At 36.5% G+C, this 18,970-nt stretch overlaps 1 protein-coding gene across 2 annotated transcripts in view; it reads left to right on the forward strand.

Annotated features, from left to right (window-relative positions):
- The window catches only part of srgap3 (SLIT-ROBO Rho GTPase activating protein 3), an 81,050-nt gene that overhangs the window by 20,000 nt on the left and 42,080 nt on the right, over window positions 1–18,970 (forward strand). For both annotated transcript variants that reach the window (XM_066698088.1, XM_066698089.1), the window contains exon 2: window positions 11,910–12,105. In XM_066698088.1, the coding sequence (XP_066554185.1) occupies window positions 11,910–12,105 (196 nt within the window). The remainder of the gene's footprint in view (window positions 1–11,909; window positions 12,106–18,970) is intronic.

An 18,970-nucleotide genomic window follows, 5' to 3' on the forward strand; every position in this document is an offset into this window, starting at 1 on the left:
CCTTACCAGAAAAACACCCCCAAAGCATAATGTTTCCACCTCCATGTTTGACGGTGGGGATGGTGTTCTTGGGGTCATTCCTCCTCCTCCAAACACGGCGAGTTGAGTTGATGCCAAAGAGCTCGATTTTGGTCTCATCTGACCACAACACTTTCACCCAGTTCTCCTCTGAATCATTCAGATGTTCATTGGCAAACTTCAGACGGGCCTGTACAAGTGCTTTCTTGAGCAGGGGGGCCTTGCGGGCGCTGCAGGATTTCAGTCCTTCACGCCATAGTGTGTTACCAATTGTTTTCTTGGTGACTATGGTCCCAGCTGCCTTGAGGTCATTAACAAGATCCTCCCGTGTAGTTCTGGGCTGATTCCTCACCGTTCTCATGATCATTGAAACTCCACGAGGTGAGATCTTGCATGGAGCCCCAGACCGAGGGAGACTGACAGTTATTTTGCGTTTCTTCCTGTTGTCACTTTCTCACCAAGCTGCTTGGCGATGGTCTTGTAGCCCATTCCAGCCTTGTGTAGGTCTACAGTCTTGTCCCTGACATCCTTGGACAGCTCTTTGGTCTTGGCCATGGTGGAGAGTTTGGAATCTGATTTGATTGATTGCTTCTGTGGACAGGTGTCTTTTATACAGGTAACGAGCTGAGATTAGGAGCACTCCCTTTAAGAGAGTGCTCCTAATCTCAGTTCGTTACCTGTATAAAAGACACCTGGGAGCCAGAAATCTTGCTGATTGATAGGGGATCAAATACTCATTTCCCTCATTAACATGCAAATCAATTTATAACTTTTTTGAAATGCGTTTTTCTGGATTGTTTTGTTGTTATTCTGTCTTTCTCTGTTAAAATACACCTACCATTAAAATTATAGACTGATCATTTCTTTGTCAGTGGACAAACATACAAAATCATCAGGGAATCAAATACTTTTTTCCCTCACTGTATGAGAGGGAAGCAAGCAACTTTCATTCGTTTGAGTATTGCAGGGTACAGTTGCCACATATATCCCATCACATAAGGGATTTGTGTATGTGATAGCAAGATAAGGCTTTCTGTTTGGCTTTCCTTCTGTGCTTATACAGAAAAACAGGCCATAATCATTCATTGGAGTGGATAACATTTCTCATCAATTTCACATAGGTTGTGTAAGGCATCATACATTCAAAACAATCCTTCAGCTTATTTGTTTATCATATTTCTAGACATTGTTGACTGATTGTTTTAAAAGGATATGCCTAGCAGGCTGTGCATTAGTTTCCTTTTTGCATTAGGCTCGTATAACATGAAGTATCAGTCATAATTGCATAGGAAAATCAATTCTGTGGACAGGAAATATAGAATAATTCTTGAACTTCATGAACCTGATGTATTTGATACTGAGATTGTAATGGTGTTCTAGCATTCAGGCAAATCTTGAATGCTTCATGATATTCAGAATAACATTTAGAGCTTTTTTCGTTCTTCCGAAAAACCTTTAAGGGTAACATTTTGAAAAAATATAAATCCTTGTCCTCGGCGTTTTCAAAATGGTAATTTAGCCTACCTTAAGTAAGGATAACAATGTATTTTTATATAGTCTTAATTAGTATATAGGCTACTTTTTAAATATGCACAACTAATTATTTAGAAAATTACAATTACAATATTTCCTCCCACACAAAGCACTTCAAGTGTCACCCCCAAACCCCCAAATGCAGCCTGGAACTAGTTTACAATATCTGAGTGGACAGTTCAGTTCAGTTCAGAAAATGTAATCTGTGAATAGTCATTATTGTCCTGTAGACAGAACATGTCATTTGTTTCCTTTGTTTAATGAAATTAATCATTTTTGTTGGTGTTTTACCGATCGTGTAGACAAGCCATACTTCACAGACAGGATGTGGCTACCAAATATTGCATTTTAAAAAGCCTGCTGAAACAATATACTGAAATGAGTATCAAAGCAATAAGTAAGAAATGTATCGATATATTCAGTTTTCTATAAATATTATTTTCCATAACAAAATACATTGCTTTTATGTAGACTGCTAATTTTCAGAATCTGAACAGATACAGAATACTTTAGAATTTGCCATTACTTTGAAAGTGTTTTTTTTTTTTGTTTTTTTTTTTTGTACACATGGCAGACTAGACAAAACATCAATTTTCTATAAGTTGCATTTCACTTGAATTGCCTCTTGGTAGGCATTTCCTGTAAGAATTGATTTTTTTAAACAATCTGACTAAAATCATATTGATTTTCATGTTCTTGTAAGTCTGTAAATTCATCTCACATCCAAGTCCACAACTATGGGCAATTGCTATCTCAGAGATGTTAAAATGCAATGAAATGCCTGTTTAATGCTTTAATGTAGTCAGTCCATTGAAATATCAAATTTTAAATTGCACTTGCTCAAGTTTGTTCAAATGCCTAGATTTTAAATAAAATATTGCACTGAAAAATATTTCCCGCACAGAAATGTATGATGATATGCATAATTAATTTCAATTGACTGGATCAATAGTTTGTATCTTTTAGGATTCTAGTGCTCAATGTTTCACTACTGATAAGAGCTCAATAGCTGTGTGTTGGCTTCTCAGACAGGAAAGTGATTGCATTTTTCCAAAGCAATAAGTTGTTGGCACATACTGATATAGCAGAAGCCAAAGCCTGGTGGAGAAGGTTCACAAGGAAGGAAAAGTCAGCACTGAGAGTGAAAGCAAATAAGCACAAGGGGGGGTACACCTTGTATTCTCTGGATAACCCATGGGATTGGCTGAGTCCAATTTATTGCAAGACAAGCTTTTTACTTTTGGAAATATCATAACAGCCATAACGGCTTAACATGCTTTTAGTTTCCCTGATTCACTTTGTATTTGGGTATTCGATTCACTTTTTTTTCCTCAGACACCAAAAGTCTTTCTCAGTGAAGTAGAAGAGCCGTATCCCGTTTTGGTTGTCTTTGTCTGTGTTTCACTGTGTGCCTGAGGTCGGCTATCTCTAGTAACAATCTACATAGTTTTATATTTTAAATTAACATGTTACTTGGGTTAGGCGTTTAAAAGCTATGTTGAGTATTCCAAGGTCAAACTGGTTTGGATCCTTCTTGGGATTATTATATATATATTCCTTTCTTTAGATTTAAAGCCACTTTTGTTTGCTCCACCATCATGACTAGTGCATGTTATCCTCCACACACATGCCAGGCCTGGAGACTGTTATAAAGGAGGCAAAATCTTTTTGATGGCATTCGTTTTTTCAGATGGCAGGCTCAAACTAGGACAACCTGTGAGTCATAAGTGTCCTTTTATGCACATATAATTTGGTCAGATATAGAAAAGTAATTTAGGTTTGTGTACATGTATAGATTTGCTTTTTTCCTCTCAATTCAAGTACTATGAATGCACCTGGATTAAAAGGATAGGGATTACAAATATTAGTATTTTGTGAATCAAGGACACGTTTCAGTCCTATAGTATGACTATGGTTGGATATTCTGTATATTTCTTCTGGAAAAAAAAGAGTGCTTCATGAGACTACAAAATATAAAAATAATGGTTTAAAATGTAGATTGATCTGAATGATACTGTCAGATACTGGAAATATGGAAACACTATTGATCCTTACTTCTATATCTTTGCTATATTATATAAGTGAAAGAATGACAAGTAATGGAATACTTAATCTGAAATGAATCCATCAACCCAACATATGGCACTCTTTGGAAGCTGAGTTTTCTATCTTACATAGTGGAGATGCTGAAGTAATGCCAGAGATTTGTTAAATGGTTATTTAGAAGAGCTGTGCCCATGACATGGGTTAATAATTGAGGATTGTTGGGGTTAGATTTCATAACTTTTCATTTGGGCACAATTCCCTCGTCTGTATCTGGACCGCCAAAAAACATATTCAAATCTGAGATACATGTAAGTGGCATATTGTGTGTGTCATTTATTAACAGTATAAATATGTATGTAATTCTATCCATACCTCTGTTCCAACTTGCAACAACAGGCTGCCTGTAAGCTTTGATTTATTGGACTATATTGTTCAATATGCTTTAGGGTTTAAACTGCATTAATGACTACATATTTCACTGATGTATGATTTAATAAGCCAAAAACACAAAAACAGGCAAATAAATGTGATGACATATTTTTAGAATTGTGTCATATTAATACTTTTTTAAATCAGTACTGCAATGCCATTTTGTTATGTTATCTTTTTTTTATGAAAGCCTAGTATCTTCTGACTGGCTGTTTCCCTTGAGCCATTGGGTGTGATTAACAGAGTTTTGCACATGGGTGTTATCATTAAATGAAAACGCATTAAAATAACCATGAGAAGTTAATCAGCTCCTTATAAGATTAATTCCCTCTAGGACAGATTGTTATGCAATCCAATAAATAACAGAATTGCAAAAACGAATGCTGTCTCTGTTTCCATTTTATGGGCATAACACAATGAGCTTCATAACCAACATCAGTGGATTGAAATCAAACCTAGGATGTACTGATACTTATCAGCATCATCAGCTTTCATCAGCATTAAGTGTATCATCCATATTTCTTATGGGAAATTAGTTTAGTAAATTTTAAATCAAGAAATGTCTAAATGAATATAAACACTATTGCAGTTTCTAACAAAGTAAATGCATGGCTTGTACTGCACCTAAAAACTTGCTCTTCATTTTCAATTCATCTCCCAAGAAAGGCACTTCATAGTCTGGTCTAGAACATGTTTTGTAATGGTCAGTTAGACAGTTATGGGCTAAAACATATTAAAATGACAGTTTGTTAATTGTAAATGAATGTGTCTTGGTATGTCAGAAGGAGGGGCTTACTTAAGTCCTTGGCAGATTATCTGGGTTCACACCAGCAGGGGTGACCTGGCCGAATTTCAATCCAAAATTTTAACTTAATTACAGAAAACGTTACCTAATCTGTGGAGAAAAGCCTGAGAAAACTCCTGTACATTTTGATATCTAAATTGCATTTTCCCAGAACAAAGGTCACAGAAATGGGGGTTAGAGAATTGGCTCTGTCACTTTGGAAAAACCTGGTGAGAAGAGGCCTCTTGCACTGACTGCAATAATTAAGAGGCTCTTGACAGATGGTGTGTGACTTCATAGCCACAGCCAAAAAGTGACCCTTGACTTAAGGTTCACTGCATAAGCTATTTATATATTTATTTCATTATTTCATTAATTAATTAAAAGCACACAGACATCATCTAGGTTTTATACAAACATCAAACAAAGGTAGGAACTTGTATTTCTTTAATTTACCTTGGTACAGCTAATTTGGCAACATTTTCTGTATCTCTTGTTCTTGTTTCTCTATTTATATTTTCAGATAAACTTCTATTTGTTCTTGAGGCCTCTGGACATGTTCTACAAAGATCTTTGGTTCTGAGCTGGTTTAACACAGTGGCAGTAAACAGAGATTTGGGAAGAATTTGTCACAACTACAAAAATAAATAAAATAAAATATGAAACCAATGTTTTTAAGAATGTGCTGCACAACGTAGAGTTCCAAGGGTAGAAACCAAGTTGAACAATGTATTCCAGCTGCATGCCATTTTCATTGAAAACTTTGGAAACCACAAAGGAAGATTAAAAAAAAATCTTTGACTGAGATTTGTTACTTGAGGGAACAACACTTAAAGTGGTGGATTAGGGCCTGAAAACCTAGTATTTTATTTTTTTCATTGTCGTAGTAGTCTTGCACAATTAAGTATCGTTAGATTCAGCAGCTGCTCTGAGGGTTAGGGTCAGAGGTTATGCAGCTCATATATCCTGCTATTATTGCCAAGGATGGTACATCTCTTAGTGAGAGGAAGCCTTCAAAACACCTAGCCTAATTCATATATAATTCTTGAATTTTAATGTGCAACAGGTTACATTTTGATGCATTTTCTTATTTTTGTAAATGCTTTGTATTAAATGAAAATCCAACTTTAGTTTTTTTTTCTTTTCTGTGTATGGCTTGTGTAAAAAGCAAGTGTAAGTAGATCATCAGCTTCAGTCACAATATCTTTGGATTTTAACATCCCTGTATCACTAGCTTAACAGTTTTAATATACAGAGTGCTTCCTCTCTTGTGTTTTGTATACACCTGGATAATCACATAGTATACATATTTGTACGAGTTAACATTACCAAAGTAGACAAAACCTGTTGTACTGTTGACTGAAATATAATATGTGATACATGATCAGTATATAGTTGCACATCAGTACTCTTTCGTTTGAATACTTGGACAAACTCTTCTATGTCCATAAATGTAACAGAAACGAGAAGTGTCTGCCTTATACAACCTTATTTCTGCAATTTATGCCATGGCTGACCAGGGTGTTGTTTAATAATGAAAATGGTGTACAGAAAGCTCTGCGATAAAACACTGCTCAGTGCTGTATTAAGAAACAAATACATCTGTGCATTTTAAAACCTATACCTGTCTTAAAAGGGATATTATCACACTTATGTAATTTTTTTAAATAACTGTAGCTTTAGTTAATTTTGTGGATATTGATTTGACAAAGGCAAAAAAGCATGGTTTGCGGATCCTGTTTTCTTGAAAGACAATGGAAGAAAGTTATTTTCACACACACACACACACACACACACACACAAAGCGATTTGCAATTACTTTCTTTTTGGCACTCCATCAGTAGTCTTTTATATAGTTATTTCCAGAATATTTATAGTAGACAGCTACTTGATGAAGACAATTAAGATAATACACAGTGAATGGGGTCATTTTCCGCAGCCGTGTGTTGGAAGCGTGGGGCTCACTGCCTATATTAGAGATCCAGAACTTGGTTTTCCCATAGCCTAAGGGTTATCCAAAATCTATGAAAAATAAATCACCCAACACTGGAAAAAGGGCGGAACACAGGCCAGAGCTATTTTCTTTTATAGGGCTTTATTCGTCATTTTAGAAGAGCCATTCAGACTTGAACAAGTGCATTCTTTTGTAGTGGTGAACTTTTGCCCATTGATTCTTTATACAAAAGATTATCTGTGCACAGAATGGATAAAAGCCAGCATCTCCATAGGCTTTTTACCTTAGGTTTTAAATATGCTGTATCATTATTATTTGCTAAACTTTAAAGGAATTCTTTGACGGTGATCATTACTAAGGTGTGTCATCAGCATTTCAAATGGATACGAAGATGATTATTTTGACCTTCATACTGAGGGCCTATTCAAATTATATGCATATCCTCACGCAAAGTGACTTCTCAGAGATTTGATGGTCTTTTAGTATGCGTCTGTTTGAGTTAGAACACAATTTCAGTTACAATGGAAAGATAAAAAGTTCTAACCCTGTTTTACTTCAGCTGTTATTTATAGAGCGTACAATTTTCAAACAAAAGATTTGGAATTATGTTTTGTGTAAATTGGACCCAACACACTGCCATTAACACAAGACACCTCCAGAAAAACAATGATGTCATTAGGGAGTGTTCTGTGTTTTTCATAAGAGAATCGCATACTATAGAGAATATGTGTGTTTGATTCTGTATGGAATGGAAGGCCTACAGCAGAAAAAGCGTTTTTTATGAGAATCTGGGAATGTGGTTATTTCTTACAGCTGTATATGTATATTATTTCAACCTTATCATACATATGATACTGTTAAAGTAGAAAAACTGCCAGAAATATTTTAGTTACACACTTTGCAGTCGGGTAGGAAGTGTATCACATGATGCCTAAGCCCTCTCCCCTTGGCCTTATGCCTTGCTTTGGCACTGTTCAACTGAGTGAGTGTCATGTTTCCTGAGCTTTCCAAGCTGGCTGTAGAACAAGCAAAGTTGGACTGCAGAAGCTTAATTGTAGGATTTGGCTATAGCAGCATAAAGTATCCCACCACATTTCCACCATCAAAATTGTCCGAAGTGTGTTATGCCAAAAGAGGTTTCATTATAGTGATGGCAAACATGAAGAAAACAAAAACAAAAACATAGATGGGATGGGTGAAAATAAAAAAAAAATGTCGAAGAGGAAATGATAGATTTTAAATTATATTTTGCAAAGAATAAAAATAAAAATGTTGCTTCCCAAAATTACAGGTTGTGTAATATCTAAATAGGTGAACTGTTGTAATTTTGGCAATTGCTGCTGTTTTCACTTCCCCAGAGACATGTTATTGTTTTGCCTTTAAGTACATATAAACACTTTGCAAATGCACTAAAAGCACTTCTTTAAAATAATAATTTCCATTACAGATTAGATCGTGTTGTAGACAAGATCCATTTCAATCATGCATGTATTTTTTTTACTTCTTCACAACATACTGTGCACAACATTCTAGAAGTTATTAAAGCAAATAACAGGTTTGCTTATTCGTCTGGTGCTTTGTTTGTTTATTTAGGCCTAGTTGTTTTTAAATGCATTAAATAAGTTGTAAACCTGCTGATGTATTAAACTATTTAAAAAATAGTGTTTATTTTGCTTTTTTTAGCATAGGATTGAGACATTCATGTCTTCCAAACTCTGAGAATTTGTAATTGTCAGCAACAAAAAATATCAGTTCAGAACTGTTTAACCAAAACTTTGAATGGTTCATGAAAGTCTGTGAGTCAGTTCCAAAGAACATCAGAGAGGTTGCATGAAGGCAAATCAACATTCACAGCATATGTGATCCTCAAGAGGATGTAAAGAACCAAGGTTTTAAAACTTAGTCATCCACTAAGGATTTCACGCAAGGAATCTTCATTATTACAAAGTATTTACATGTAGTTTTGTAATGTTTTTGCTATCCTTCCCTTTGAAAAAGATCTAATGAAGAACCTTAAAAAAAACACTTTTAAATCCTTGTACTTGTAAATCCCTCTTTCATTAAATTTGAAGAATACAGTTGAATGTAATTTGTTGCATATGACCATCATTACTGAGTAGACCTCAGGAGTACTATATATATGGAGGTCAACGCTCTCTAACAGCATTTATTACAGAGTGTAGAACTTCTATTTTCTAAACAGTTTCTCAAAAAATAGCAGAAGGTTTCACTTTTTAATGTTTAATGTCCATTTACTTAAATGGATAGCACTTTTTAAAAGTGTGAATATCAGATATTCTGGGTTGTTGCCAGTATTTGGTATTGTCACAATATATGTGTACATAGCAAAAATAAAAAATGACATGGGAACACACCAATGTAGGGTGCAGTGGAATGTTTTTGGGTGTTCGGAATCCTCTTCTGCGAACCATTTGGGGTGGTTTTGATTTGTGATATCTGAGGTATAAAAGCACTATGGGTTGAATGCATAGCTGAGTGAAATGGTGGCCTCTTCATAAGGAAGGGTTGGGACTATGTGGTTAACCAGAGGTTACTGCATGTCAGTTGAGCAAAATTGAGACTAGGCAAAGCAAACAAACAAAAAACAGGGGAAAAAGGAAAAATAATAAGCAATTCCAAAGATGTTGGTCAAGTTGTTAAACTGAAATGGTCGGTTTCCTGACAGCCTCCTTATTTAGACACTGCCTTTATCCCTGCTCCCTGCAGTAATTGACCTAAACAGACATTTTTCATTGTTCTTTATGTGTCTATAGCTTTGCAAATCACTTATGATTTCCAGTACACTACAAGTAGTGCAGAATTCTGTGAAGTTATTTTCTTCAACATCAGTGAAATAATGAAGGATATTTGGCTTTTCACTGCATATTTCTTGGAGAACAGGAGATAAGTTATGTCTTTGAGTTTTGTTGTACTACCCCTGTCAAAGAGTGTTTGTTTTATTGGTGAACATTTTACCATGCCTTACTTAAATGTGCATCAGACTAGGGTTTGCAATGTGTAGTGTTGTTGCAAGGTTCCTTCCAATGTGTTGGACAATGGAAGTATTACAGTATCAGTATTAGTATCATAGTTGCTGTATGCCATGCAGTTCTAGCATAACTGAAACTGATGTGTTTTTAAAGCAAACACAATTATTTTATTTTTTATTATTTTTATTATAATAATAACCCAAATGGAAGCAAACATTTGATCTCTTAAGTTCTAATGGCTTAGGCCTAATTATCCTGTCAGTCCTATTTCAGGTCCTTTTACCTGTATTTATCTTGTATTTCTGTAACAAAAGTTATCAGCTATCCGTATCAATGTAAAGTAAAAGAAACACTATTTTTCATACAGTCGTCTGGCTAATAATGAAATACAGACTGCAGTTAAGGTTTTGTTTACATTTGAGATACTTTTCAATTCTCAAAATGCAAGTACATTAAGGCCAGTAAGATTTGCTTTTCTTTTATCATTATTATTGTTTCTACAATAACTTTTGTATTTCATGAGAGGAGAGCACTGTTGCATTCTGTTATACATCTGCACCATACAGCATTCTAAAAAGTATAAGAAAAGGCTGATACATTCCAAATCTGACTTTTTTTTTAAATCTGTTCTATTCAGCAATTGTGTTGCTTATTTGGCGAGTATTACACCATCTTGTCATGAAGTGTGTTTAGTGTTGTTTCCAAGTTCTAGTGTACTTTTTTTCTTTTATTTATTAGAATACTATGAGAGGAGAATATTTGCCATTTTACATAATATGAGGACTACACAATAGCTGGGCTCTACTGTATTTAATGTGCATATATTTGGTCCCACACAATCCCTTTGTTATATGTTTTTTGCATTAAAACATATTCTTGAGTCACCATGGTTTTACATTGTATCGTATACAAAAGAGAAAGTCACCACTTTCTTTGAGAATGGGCTACACAATCTAATGAGGGTAAAAAAAAAAAAAAAAAGTACTGTTCCTTTAAAGGAGCCGATGTTGACGCAGACATGCTGCAGGCAGCAAATTACAGCACCTATTCATTGACATTTGAGCTTATGATTATATGTCTGGCATTTCAGAAAACTTGTCTGTTTGCATTCACTTGAACTGTAGGTTAAGCTCAGCCTGTTGTGAGGTAACATTGATGAAATCCAATTTCTACATTTGTATAAATTCTAGAAAATTCTTGTTCTTGAAAAATTTACTCTGAAGGAATCAAGATTTTAATATCGGAATGAAGGAAATGCGTTTCAAGCCTTTTGGAGCAGGTATGTTTATTTTCATAGCTTATGACATGCACTTTTGTTTGGACTCATTTCAGATTTACGCATCAAGTAATTGTTTTAACTAAGATGTATTCAAATCAAGATAATTCAACACGGTAAACAACTTTCAGTTAGTGTTAGTCAGATGTGAAAGTATACTGTAATTGTCTAATATGATGACAAGACTTATTATAATATTGTTGGGTTAAATTATATAATTTAAAGACTCAGGTGCTTGGCTCTGAAGAGCTGATTTGGATTATGTAAAGCATTTGTTTTCAAGATTTGTTTTCTCAAGTGGGGTTGTGCTGGCAATCATTTCAGTATTGGATGAAACGCCATAGTCCATCTCTGTCACACATCTGTCCCTGGGCAGGGAGAGACAAGGTCAAACTGAGCTTCTTTTTAAAGCAAGCTAAATATATCACACCATATTCCCAATGCAAATGTTCTCTCAAAGACCTTACATTGATAATTTTCAGCATTCGTGTTTATTTTGTTGGCAACATACATGAATAAGCAATAATGCATATAACTCTGTGCCTCATGTGTGAAACGACAAAATTAAATATGAAAGGTTAATTTGTTGTTGGGATGAATTTCAGAACAAATGACAGGACTCTTTATGCACTCTACAGTAACATTTTAACCATTAACAAGTACTTGTTTTAAGTTTTAAGACTATATACTTAAAGTTATAGCAAAAAACATACTATGGGAATTATGTTGTATGCTCTTTGGTTTTCAAAATAAAGTTGCAGTTTGATAATTTTATTATGTTTTTAAAAATGTCATGCAGCTTAATTTTCTGAGGAAGAGATACTTGAGTGTAAATTAAGCCAATCTTTTTTTCTCTTTTCTTTTCCATTTCATAAACAGAGATCCGCAACCAGTTACTGGAACAGTTCAAATGCCTTGAGCAGCAGTCAGAGTCTCGCATCCAGCTGCTGCAGGACCTGCAGGAATTCTTCAGAAGAAAAGCAGAGATTGAGCTGGAGTATTCCAGGAGCTTGGAGAAACTAGCTGAGCGGTTTTCTTCCAAAATCCGCAGCTCCAGAGAGCACCACCAGTTCAAGTAAGTCAAATTGAGCAGAGTTAAAAGAGCCAAGTAACCATGTGGCTCAGCCACACTGCCGCTCTGAAATAGGTCAAACATATTATCCAATTTGTGTGTGCAGTGTAATTATTATTCCTGACTTCTAATTTGTTTGCATATTCCAGTTCTGGTGCTTTTTAAAACAACTTTAAGTATTTATGTTAATACTAAGTATAAAGCATGATCTTAGAAAATCTTCCAGTCTTAAATTAGGTGGTCTTGTGATTTTTGTAGCTACAATGTTTAGGATATAGTGTTCTTTATGTTGTGTTGAAATGTAAGTTGGACACAACAGCTGTAGGAATTCTAAGTTTACAAGGCAATATGCCTCCTGCTTCAGTCATTATCAGAGTTAATTATCCTTGTGGTTTACTTGCAGCATGCATTAGTTCCTTTGAAGAATTTAGTGGCCCTGCATAGATATTAATAAATAATTGTTTGTGTCCACAGACAAATTAATTATTGATGAAGAGCACTTGGATTAGAATGGAGCTCTTAAGGAGAGACACATGGGTTTATACTATTGAGATATTTCATCAGTACAATGTTTCTGTAAATTGCCATACAGTACAGGACTTCCTTATGCAGGACATTTATACCATGGACAATATTGCCCTTAATGACAGGGCACTGTGGCAACAGGGCTTGCATAATAAGTGAGTCTTGAATCATAGCAGCCCAATGAATAATTCTCTGTTATGGAAAGTTGCCAATAATGGATGTAATAGCTTGCAGGCCTAAGCGTTTGTGTTGTGCGCAGTGCTTATCCTGCATCCAGGTAAGTGAATCAGAGCATTTCTGAAGTATTTCACCGCTGTACTCAAACTGTTTGACAGTTTGTTGATTCTTTCATGGCATAGACCAAAAACCCTTCCACTGACGTATTAGAAATAACACAAAATAAAAACAGAGCAGGACTTGCTTGCCAGCGAGTGCACAGAGCACGGAGACTCTGTGTCTAATATAAATCTATAAAATGTTTAATCTCTGAGTAGACCATATAAACAAAAGCACTTGAAATGGCTTTTTGGATGTCCAGAGTGTTAAAGCTGTTTCAAAGGCAGCAGGGATTTAAATGTATAATTGGGCACAGCTGTCTGAGAGCAGTCGATGGTGGGATCCCCAAACCAAGTGTACTGCGGGAAGCGGCAGAAAACGTGGTTTTGTGCCAGCTCTCCTGGGCTCCTGCAGATGAGTGCCACTGTGCTCCAGCGTCCTAAACTACCACAGCAAAAATGTAGTGGGACTCTTGAGAATTGTTCAAGAAAAGCAAATGGTGGTTTATTGCAGCAGCACACGAAGCTCATTACTATTATTAAGCTTCCTATTAACTCCTCACCTTTAATGTCAGGTATAAAATGTGGGAACAGGATGTGGGGTTGAGAACTGCACCACCGTGAGAACGTCTCGGATTGGGTAAGACCTGGGTACAACAGCAATGGAAGAAAATGAGCAGTGGCACTTAGATTACCCTCCTTCCTTTCTGAGGTTGGCATTGGCTTCTGTTAAACACCATTCACTGAGCTAAACTAGATGCTACAGATGGTGTCCCAATTGGGTCTGACATCACACTTTAAAAGCACTCTATTTATAAATATACCTGACCGCTTCATTTCCTTCTTAATTTGCAAGAAGTGAGGTTTGTCCGGCGCTGGAGTTGCCAGAAGAAAGGGATTGAAGATGTAGAGCATGAAGTTCTCTTCACAATGTAGCTGTTCTTTGTTCACTGACCTGGGAAACCACCTATCCAAATAATGTGTTGTTTGTGAGAAAGGAACAACCACTGCAGAGACTGAAGATTTATTTTCTGCTTGCGGCCTGTGTTTGATTGATGGAAGTTCAATGACCATTCCACTCCTGCTCTTTTTTTATGTCCCAATTCTAATGAACCATAATTTAACATTTTAGCAGTTGGATGTTGTAATTGCTAGCTGTGCACGATATAACGGTGGGTCTCCTTTTTCCTAATGGATTAATATAACAAGAGGGCCCTATGTCTCCTCATTAGAGTTCTAAGACTGGTGTCTGAATTAAATATACTCTGGGGTCTCAATATGAAGCCGGATGTGTGCAATTTAAAGGATTTCAGTTTAGTGTAGTATGAATTTTAAACAGATCATGTCCTTTTCTCACCCTCCACTAGTCTTTGGCTCCCTTGGTGAGTGCTTATTATTATTTTTTACGAAGACTTATAAGATTGGCCTTGAGTTAGAGCTTTCTGTACCACAGTCAGGGCTATACCAGTGTTTCTGAATGCTCCTAGTTTCTGCCACAGCAGAATAACTCTTTTACGCAGTTTTCATCACCATGTTAGATTTAAGCAGATCATGTCTGCTTCATACAGGATTGAAAGCTGGAGTAAACAAGAGGTTGGCAAATAAAATCAGAATGACTTAGGAAATCGGTTGATTTTATATTATGGACTACCTTCTAAATCGTACAATAAGAGGTTACATTTAGGACACAGCTTTTGTGTAAACAGAAAAGGAGTAATCTTTTGAATGAAAAAAATGAATCGAAGATAGAGGGCTTCTGGAAATATTTTTGTAGCAGCTTGTGGAACAACTTCACCTTTTTCTGTTTGAGCTTTTGTAGTTACTATCAAGATGTGAAAGAAATACAGAAGTTAAAGAACATCTCATTGCCACAATCTTGTGTTATTAAACTGTTCTGCTTTTCTTAGAATACACAATTGGTTGTTGTTTTTTTCTGAAATCATACACAAGCTGTTTACCATTAGGGGTGATATTAAAATAAACAGTTCTCTTTAATTTTGTTATTATATGGCAATGAATGTCAGTGACCAGTGGTGATCTGTTTTTAATGTCAGTCTTTGTTTATCATTCATCAGAACATATTGTTTTGGTTGCTATATTGTTATCGTTCAGTGGATTTTTCTTTTTTGTGTGTGTGTGTGTGTGTGGTAATATCCTGGTACGGAAATTAGAAACAAATTAGAAGGTTCCATGTGTTTAGGGTGAATGAGCTGGCGTTTGTCAAGAAACTTTAATTGTAAGATTCATCTGAAGATAATAACATAGACAGCCAAATGCTGTGCTGTGTCATATTCTAAACTTAGAACTGGTCATAGTTAAAATATCTTTCTGTAAGGAAAAGGTCGCATGTATTCCTGCTGAGAAAAGTGCCTGTCTGAAAGATTTAGATATGATTTGTATGGATTAATTGAATTTGCTCGTAACATTAGTGTACATGTAATGGAGGAAAAGTGAGACCATGCAATTATTTCTCTCCATCTTTCAGTCACTGGCAGGCTCTGTAGATGTTTGAAGGAGGAGGAGGGAACTGGAGGGGGGTGGGGTAGTGTAGAAGGGGCATAATCTCAATATTGTATTTTTTTCAGTGTGATATAAACATTATTTATGTATTGTGGAAGGGCTTTTTCTGTGATGTTTGCACTGAAACGCTCCAAGATATGATATTAATACAGTCCAATGAGTTGATTATGAAGTCACATCCAAAGTCTATATCAGGCATAACAAAAAAAAAAAACACCTGATACTTTTCCTGTGAAGGTTAATCCTTGCCTGAATTTCTGCATGGCCACCATTGCTCTGTGTCTCTTTTCTCTCTCTCTCTCTCTCTCTCTCTCTCTCTCTCTCTCTCTCTCTCTCTCTCTACCTCTTGTACTCACGCATTACTGTCTTTTCCTCCAAGTGAGATTTTCATTTTTTAAATATCCACCATCACCACAATCCAGTTTGGCATGCCCTAACTTTAGCTCATGATTGCTCTTCTTCTGCTCGCAAACATTATTGAAGTCAGATGGGTTTTCACAGCCACGTTGGACCCGTCTTTTCACATGGCAAGCCCTGATTAAACTTGCTGTGTGGCATCCTGATGAGGAACTACAGTGTCAGCTACATTTAAAAAAAAAAAAAAAAAAATCCCCTTATCTGTTTGTTCAGTGTGCTTTGCCGTGCAGTTTATTTTTCAGCTTTTTCTAAGTATCTGTTAAGTAATTGAAATAAATCATTCTAATTTAGAAACGTATTCAAACATATTCCTGGTTTATGTGAACGCGACTCCTTTATGACTTGCATCAACATTGGCCTTGAGCAAATTAACCTTTGAACCATCCCACAAGTGCAGATTTGGCAATCCATGATTAGAACATGGATAAAAAAAAAAAAAAAACTGTCAAACAGTAGCAACAGTCAAGGCTTCCCAAGAAGCTCTACTGGTTAACCTCTGCCAGAGTTCAGGTTAAGCTCTAGGGACAGTGCTGGTTTGAATCTGGGCTTTAAAATAGCCCACCAGGGCAGAATGTAACTGGCCAAGCACTGGCTTGTGTGGGCTTGATTTCACCAGCATTCCCTACTGTAACATATCCAGGGCATGTGGGCCTACAAAGTGCTGCAACAGGGCTTAATATGATGCTGTAGCCCTTATGGTGGCACTTTGGACTCAAAGTGTGAAATGAAGCGGGTGACTTCTTAGCACTTTTGTAGGGACACGTGTTAGCTGCCCACATCCCTCCTGTGAGAAGCTGTAGCAGTCGGGCATGACAGTTGACAAGTGGCAGTGTTTTTGTTACCAGATGAAGTAAGATAAAGGTCATCTTTATTGGAGAATGTAGTAGGTGTAAAATTAAATTGGTGGCATATATTAAAAACAAATACCAAGATTTATATATTATTAACCCGTTATAGAAATTTGAGCTACAGCTAATCCATTGCTGACAATCCTCACACAATATTGTGCACTAATTATTAATATAAGTTCATGAATATGTAAAAATATTGTCGCTAATGGCTCCCAGCAGAATGTCATCACTTATTTATGGTTTTGCACAACTAGCTAGGGGGACTGAGTGAGTGATGGCAATCTGCATCTTCATCCCTGCTGTATTATTAATACCTGATTTGACTTACAGTACAGGGCTGAGATCTCTCTGCTCTGTAACTAGATTGGATAGTGTAAGCTTTATAATGTATTTTGCTTCATGCCAGAACAGCGCTGGAATGATTTCTCTGAGGAGAATGCTTATATATTAGACATCAGACACAGGTCAGCTGAAATGGAGCCAGTAGAGCTCATTAGTTCAGGCTAGATTATTATCCTGTGTTGGACTTCAAAACATTCATGAACATCTGGGGAATGTGCCTCTGCTTTATTTTCCAGTCTGTTTTTGTTTTCTATTTATGATAGTGAGAATTTTAATGTGTATGACCAATGATTTTCAAAACATGGTCATACCATTGAAGTAAGTTACCATCTTGCAGGGCCTGCAGTTGGAAAGCACAATAACGTGGCAATGCCATTACTTTGCATGCCTGAAGGCTTTCCCTAATAATCCTAGCTGGATCTTTCAGTTCTGTGCTACTACCTCTGCGTGTATGAGCGTCTGACAGTATGGAACATTGCAGCTGGATTTCATCTACGTTTGGCATGATCTCCGCAATAAAGGGCTGAAAACACCCCAGGTGCACAATTACGAAGGCAACTTATTTAAGGAGCATATTTGAATTGTAAAGGTGGAGTTGTCTACATTTCAAACTGGTTTTGATTCTGTAAACCAACCTCTTCTCTTGATGCTTCAGAGGAATAGGAGTTGAAGTGCTTAGAAGGATAATGCCTGCCATAGCTCTATGCATGGTAGCATTCAAATTCTCTCTCTCTCTCTCTCTCCTGTCTTCTACAAATGCATGTTTCGAAGGGTTTGAAATTAATCATGGGTAAATGAGGACTGGAACTGAGCGGGTTGTTGAATTTATTCCCTAGCACCCTTACAAGGCTGTGGATCTGCCCATAATGTCTTATCTGTGGTCAGCTTAGTTTCCAGTCTGCCACAGTTCCCCATCATGCTCCTAATGCAAAAAATTAATCTGTCACAAATGAGCTCCTAATGATCCACTTTCAAATCCGTCATGCCAGAGGGATACAGAAGGAGATGTGAGGGAGAGAGAGACTGAGATGAAAAGCAGCACTAACCTGAAGCAACACATGCTTGAAAGGTGCATTAGTGGAAAATCCAATGGAGAATTGCTGCATTGTTCAACTGTGAAATCCCTTAGCTGGAGAACTTTGCCTTGTCTGTCTTTCATTAATGATACCCTGCACCTTAATCATTGCAAGTGCACAACTATGTGAAATAGAATCTTTTTTGACTCTTTAATTTTGCCCGTTGGCAGCTAATGGATGGAAAAGAAGGCATTGCAATGAGGAAGTGGTTCAGAGTGGACACTGCCGCAATGATATTTAGACAGTGCCTTCTGATGTGCATTTTTTTTACACAGAATACTGTCCCTTTCATAGCCGTCTGTATTGTCACAGTCTGTGTTTCTCTGAGGTTACAAGCACACGCAATCACACTTACTAGTGCTTGAATGCCTCTGAGGTTGAGAGAGGCTGAACTGCTCAAAGAATGCAGTGAGCATCTCATATTAATTAGCTCTGCAATATACGTTCATAATATGTATCGAAAGAATGACAGAGACTCGTAGTGTAGCATGCACAGAGTTATATGGTTAAATGGCTTGCCTAATGCGCTAGACTTTTGGTTACTAAGGGAAATGATTTCCATTTTACTGTATTCCCTCTACTGCACGCATTATGAAAACACTTCATTTTATTTATTTATATTGCAAAAATCATTTTTCCCCACAAATATTTTCAGGGTATGTGCCTAAAAAATAAGAATAATAAACAAATAACAAATGTCACAATTATAACTCATCTGAACACATTTGAAACAATCTACTTTACAGGAAAGCCCCTGAAACAACTTTCACATTTATTGTGCCTCATGGCCTCCAGGACCCTCTTACTCACATGACTTCTGGTCCTATGACCAAATGGCAGCCTGTCATTGGTTTATTAGACT

The sequence above is a fragment of the Amia ocellicauda genome, chromosome 3 (genome assembly GCF_036373705.1).
Source record: "Amia ocellicauda isolate fAmiCal2 chromosome 3, fAmiCal2.hap1, whole genome shotgun sequence".
Classification (NCBI taxonomy): domain Eukaryota; kingdom Metazoa; phylum Chordata; class Actinopteri; order Amiiformes; family Amiidae; genus Amia; species Amia ocellicauda.